The sequence below is a fragment of the Budorcas taxicolor genome, chromosome 7 (genome assembly GCF_023091745.1).
Source record: "Budorcas taxicolor isolate Tak-1 chromosome 7, Takin1.1, whole genome shotgun sequence".
Classification (NCBI taxonomy): domain Eukaryota; kingdom Metazoa; phylum Chordata; class Mammalia; order Artiodactyla; family Bovidae; genus Budorcas; species Budorcas taxicolor.
Window position 1 is genome coordinate 48,523,734 of NC_068916.1, and position 6,000 is coordinate 48,529,733.

A 6,000-nucleotide genomic window follows, 5' to 3' on the forward strand; every position below is an offset into this window, starting at 1 on the left:
ACTCACAGCCCAAATCCACTCCTCTCTCAATGGGCTGCAAGAGTCTAGAGACAGGCCACCTGGGTCCAGTCCAGCTCCTTCACAGTCCAGCTCTGTGGGCAAGAGACTTCACCTCCTAGTAAATAAGAATAATAGTGCTTCTCTCCTAGGATGGTTATGAATATTACATGAGATAATATATGTAAACTACCTTACACAATAGCTAGCACACTAAGTGCAGGATAAATGTTAGATACCACTGTTTCTGCAATATTCTATTTTAATTGCAATTTGTGTATATTACCTTTACAAGAAAAACACTTTTAAAAAAAAGAAAACAGGGACTTCCCTGGTGGTCCAGTGGCTAACACTCTAAGCTCCCAATGCAGGGGGCTGGGGTCCGATCCCTGGTCAGGGAACTAGATCCCATATGCCACAGTGAAGATCAAAGATCCTGCATGCCACAACTGATAAGACCTGGTGCAGCCAAATAAATAAATAAATATTTTGTTCAAAGAAAACAGAACAAGGAAGAAATACTGACTGCGGAAGTTAAAGTTCCATCCAGTAGTCAAGCGATTACCTGAGAGAAGAGATCACATGTATATATCTTACTCATTCTTCTAGCCACTGCCTAGCACATGTTACACAGTCAAATATTTGTTGGAATGAATGGACAGATTACAAATGAATGTAGGAATGAACAGAGGAAAATCTCCTTACAGAATTTGGCCTTATGGAAAGCCAAATCAGAGTCATAAAAAAATAAATAAATAAAATAAATCAGGAAAATGGCTGCAGCATCCTCACCCCTGAACCTGAAACCACAGAGGAGCTAAAAGCGCACCAGTGGGAGCAGCTGGAAGGGAATAACCATACAACTTAACATAAACGTCTGTCTTCATCTTCTCCTTCTTCATACTGTATTTGTGCAGAAGTCCAGGTCTCCATCTAGCCAAAACATCCCAATTGCTAGTATTTATCAAAGAAGAATGACCAAACTAACAGGCTCCCACTACATTCAGGAGCAAACAATCTGTATGTTGTTATATTTCTCCTGGCTCCAATGCTCCAGGCAACAAACCATAGAGTAGCTGTGAAAGTTTTACTTCTGGAAAGGAGATAGCATTATTTGTGTATCTAGAGCAACAGGACCACTTCAAAGTATTAGGTAGAGGCTGACCGGTCCTCTCTGGCAACATCACAGCACATTCAACAGGCAAGAGAACACGGAGCACACAGCCCGCCACCCACTTCCACTTCAAATTTAGCCAATAACTTCCACCAAGGAGTATCGTCAGCTCTCTAAAAGGGGCTCTTAGTTTTCAATTTCAAAAGTTCAAAAGCCACTTCTTAACATGTCTTCCCTCGAGTGCAAAAAAGAAAACAGACAAAAAAGAAAACAAGTCAAGGGAAAGGGCAAAAAGTTTTCTTTCACGAAGTAAAAGGCAAAAAGTGACTTTCTCACAACTGACAAGCATCATAACAATATCATAATAGTTTCAGGGCCTGGTCTTTCAAAGTTATCAGTGGTTTCCACAAAACTGAAACAGCAGAAGAGAAGCTGAGCATTGTCAATCTCCAGCGAGGCCAGTGAAACAGTGATGGCTCAGTGAAAATCACCAGGCTGGCTGATCCCTGGCACCCTTAGCTGAAGCTCTGTCAACTGTCCACTGAACTGCTTCTACAGGAAGCAACATTTTAGTCCCTGGTCCCAGGAGATGGAGGTTTTGTGGTTATTTCAAGTAAAACAATCAACTAAAGACACTCAGACTCGGCCTAAAAGAGAATCTAGTTTGAGTTTCGTAACACTTTAAAGAGGTTAATGGCATTAAATTATATTAATGGAATTAAATTATGTCTGACCCACGGCTAGCATCAGAAGACTCCATGCAGCTTATATTAATGCCACGGTTGATGATTGAAGATATTTGAAATTCTGAAACATTTTGGATGTTTTTAATGGTACGTTGGATTAAATTATCATTTTTAAAGAATATATACTGCTAAAAAATATTAGCTGAACACCTAAATTTGCTCCAGAAACAAAAAAAGCAATGCATTTGAACACAGATTTTCTCTTTTTGTTAAGCTTAGGATATTTTCAACAGGAAGTATTCCTAGTCATCCTAGGAATTACCTAGAATGTTCTTTTAAAATATGGATTTCCAGCACTCATCCCAGGACTATAGAATCAGAATCTCTGAGGAGGAAGGGGTGAGCCTGGGTGCTACAATTTAACAAGCACCCCAGTTGAGAGCTTCATGATCAGTTAGGCTTGTAAAAACACTGATCCAAGAATTAAAAATGTCACCATTTGCAAGAAAGATGAGAAATGAAGAAAAGCCCAATCTTTTGAAATTTAAATCTGAACGGGAAACAAGAAGAATGCCATATGCGTGATACACCAAGACTAGAAAACCTTGAAAATACACAAAAGCAGAGTAACCCTGTCCACACCGAAGACCAACAAGCACAGTCGCTTTCCATCCAACCCAGCTGCCACATGAACCAGAGGGGGTGTGCAGAAGGGGCTGTGTCCTCCAGCTCTAGCCAAGGGGCAGAGTCAAGCATCTGCCCCTTTCCTCAACTCTATCTAAAACATAATGAAGAAGGCAAGAAAAAAGCAAGATAATTTCTACCCTGTGTGAGTCTGGGAATGGAAGCTTCCATAGGGCATCTTTCAGGCAGCTTGGCCAACTTTTTCAGCCACAGGCAAAGGTAGTCTGTACAGGGCTCTTTGGGGTAGAACAGAAAGGGGATGGGAGATGGTTAACAGAACAGATCAGGAACAGATCTCATGGTGCTAGGGGATGGGGGTTGGGGGGGTGGCGGGGAGAGGAGCAGTAAGGCCTCATATCGCTTGTTCATCCAAAGTGTTCGAAAGCCTCTTTCAAGGAAAAGACCACCATCAACTAAAGGGAAAGGGAAGAGGAACAGAGAGGAGAGAGATAAGTAAGTCCCCACTCAAGGCCTTAGTGCCTCTGGAATGGGCCCTTGGAGAGGTGCTCTTTAGAAAGTACTAGAAGACATCTGGATTAACTGGATTTCTCAGGCCCTCCCTTTGCAATGGCTGGCATGCCGGGCATGGGGTAAGAGGAATCCAGGTCCCACTTCCACATGTCTCCCACTCAAGGAGTCCTGTGCCAAGACCAGGGGCTCCGTGGTATGGGTCCCTCCCCAGGGCAGGAATTCCTAGTGTTAAATATCATCCAAGTTTTCCCTAGTCCCCTAGAAGCACATGGTCCCAGCCACCTGGGGCAGCCTCTGAGAGAGCTGGCAGCACCTCCCACAGCACAGAGGGGATGCCATCTGCTGGAAAGACTGCGTCAGGAGCCTCTGGGCCGGCATCTTCCCAGTCGTACCTGGGGAGCAGCCACCAGCCTGGGGCAGAAACAGGCAGCAGATTGCCTCTGGGTGCCCAAGAATAACTTTCTCACCTCCCACATCTCCCTCAGAGGAGCATCCTCTGCCATTCAGGCTCCCCTTCAGGGTGGTGGACCAACTCACCAGTGCCTGCTCCCTTTCCCTTCTAAGGATGCCCAGGGTCCAAACCCCCATGCTCCCTCCCAACAGGAGCATGTATCAAAGCCATGGTTCTCTGAACCTCCTGGACACCTGGCTCCCTACTCAACAAGCTGGGCTCACTCCGAACCTAAACCTCGGCAACAGGCATTCTTCTGGACACCCCCCCCCACCCCGCCCCCGGCCAGAGATGGTCTAAGTCACTGCTACCCAGGGAGGTTCTCCAGGGGGCTTGATAAAGTCAACCAGCAGCATTAGGAGAACTCCTAAGCTGAAGGAGCCTGTCTCCGCCGCTGCTCACTGTTAATACCATGTTCAGTGCAATCACTTTCCCCCAGTGGTACCATTACACACACCTGGACCGCAGGTAACAGGGGCGAAGAGCATCAAGCCTTCGAAGTTGTCTTCAAAGTTCCTCTCAGGCAAGATGAAGCCCATGAACCCCGACCCCACAAGCTGCCTGCGAAGTCCGCACCAGCGCCTCTCCCACACGCTAGGAAGGCGCACCGCCACCACCGCCCCCCCCGCCCTGGCCCGCCACCCACCTCCGGCTCTGAGGCTCTCCCGCCCCCCGCAGGGCCCCCGAGTACTCACGTCTCGAAAGCGGTTCCAGTACTTGTCCCGCTCGTACTGAGAGACTGTGCTCAGCCACTGGTCATTGTCCAGGAAATTGCCGTTGTTGGGGCCCGCGCCTCCGGCGAGCGCGTCCAGGTGCCGGCTCTCGACCTGGAGGAAGCACCACGCCGCGGCAGCCGCCGCGAGCACCGCGATCGCTGGCATCTGCGGGGCAGGGGCACGCGGGGGCGGTGAGCGGAGGCCCGGGGCGGCGAGCGGAGGGCTGCGCGCCCCCGCCGTCGGGGCAAGCGGGGACCGCCCCGCGGGGCCAGGGTCAACCCTGGGCACACCTGCGGCGGATCTACAGACCCAGGGGTCTCTCTCACGAATGGAGGGGGGTTGGGTCGGTTTCAAATGAAGAGGCTGCGTCACAAATTAGGGGCCTCTATCAAACTATAGAGGACCGCTATCGTCCGGGCGCCCTACGCACCGCCGCTCTCGGATAGGGGCTTCAGAACCCCTCCCCGAAAACGGAGAGCCCTGGATCCGCAAGCCTGACTCCCAGACACTGCGCCCAGAGCTCGGGTAGGGAGGGGGTAAACAGGGCTCCGACCAGCAGTCCAGGCTCCCACTGAATGGGGGATAGACCTGCGGACCGGGTCGGGGGGTGTCTCCTCTCGCCCCCCGCCGCCGCCTCGGGGAAAGAGGGGCGCACGGAGACAGCCCCAGGCAGGCCCTGACCCCGCCAGCCCCCACCCCCGGTGGCCGCGGGGAGGTGTCCCAACTACGCCAAGTTGGGGCGCGGGGTTCTGCGGGGAACGTACCTTGGGGCCCGGCCCGGGTCCCCGCGTCCGAGTTGCTCGAGCTCTTGTGGCGCGGTGGCCGAGAAGGCTAATCGGCTGGCCCGTTCCCCAGCGCTCCTGCCACCCGCCGCCGCGCGTCCTGCCGCTTTGTGAGCCCGCAGCGCTCTGGCTCCGCTCGCTCGCTCGCTCGCTCGCAGGCTCGCTCGGGCGCGGCGTCCGCGGGCGGAGGAGCCCGAGCGCTCGAGCCGAGGCCTCTGGCGACCCCTGGCGGCCGCGCGCCGCTGTGCGGCCCGCCCGACCGCCCCGCCGCCCCTGGTCGGGCAGCTGGGGATCCTGGTTATTCACATCTCTGCGCAAGGCTGAAATAAGCTTTCAGGCCCAGGCTGGCGAGAGACAGCTAGGGAACTGAGAATCAAGGCCAAAAGGAGGGCCAACGCTGAGGCATTCTCAAAAGCAAGGTCGTTGGACCACTTAAGTCAGGATCATCTTAATGGGGGGGAGGGAGGACTTTTTAAAAATCGGGACTCCTGGCTCACGCCCCAGACTCGCTGAATCAGCATGCCTTAGGAGAGCGTCTTGACGTGAGTGAATTTCTGCACTGCCCACCCCAGGTCATGCACCCACCCGCATCTCTGCATATCCATGCCCTGTACCATGACAACTACCATCAGTCCCTTAAGACAGTCCTTCTGGCCCCCATTTCTATCATTTGTCACCTATTTCTGCCTTGTGTCACCACATTGGCCCTGTGGGCATCCCTTGGTGTTCTTACACAGCAAGGTCCACATATGTTTCTGTCCCCACCCTTGCGAACTGGCCCCAGCACCAGCCTCTTGGGTTTTCCCAGAGGGGAGGGAGCAGGAGAGGGAGAATAGGCCAGGCTCAGGGACAGGACACTGAGGCAGGAGATGCAGCCCCCATTGGCATTCCAGATCCTCAGGCAAGTCTGATCAAAAGGACAGGGCATACTGACCTGCTGCCTCTCTCTTGTACAGCCACAGCCCATTCTGCAGATGGCTGAATGCTTTTAGAACAGGTCTGACATAGTCACCCATCTTCCATCGACACACACTTACATCTCTTCATGTTTGCTTTCCTGATAAAGACTAAACTCACGGCTGAGGCTCCAAACCCTGCA

General features: G+C 52.0%; 1 protein-coding gene across 1 annotated transcript in view; it reads right to left on the minus strand.

The window, feature by feature from the left end:
- The window catches only part of SPOCK1 (SPARC (osteonectin), cwcv and kazal like domains proteoglycan 1), a 588,816-nt gene extending 583,806 nt beyond the window's left edge, over nucleotides 1-5,010 (minus strand). Inside the window, exons 1-2 of the mRNA XM_052643320.1 lie at nucleotides 4,884-5,010; nucleotides 4,099-4,284 (exon numbers count right to left, since the gene is read on the minus strand). Of these exons, the coding sequence (XP_052499280.1) occupies nucleotides 4,099-4,284 (186 nt within the window). The 5' untranslated portion in view covers nucleotides 4,884-5,010. The remainder of the gene's footprint in view (nucleotides 1-4,098; nucleotides 4,285-4,883) is intronic.
- Nucleotides 5,011-6,000: the final 990 nt, after the last annotated feature.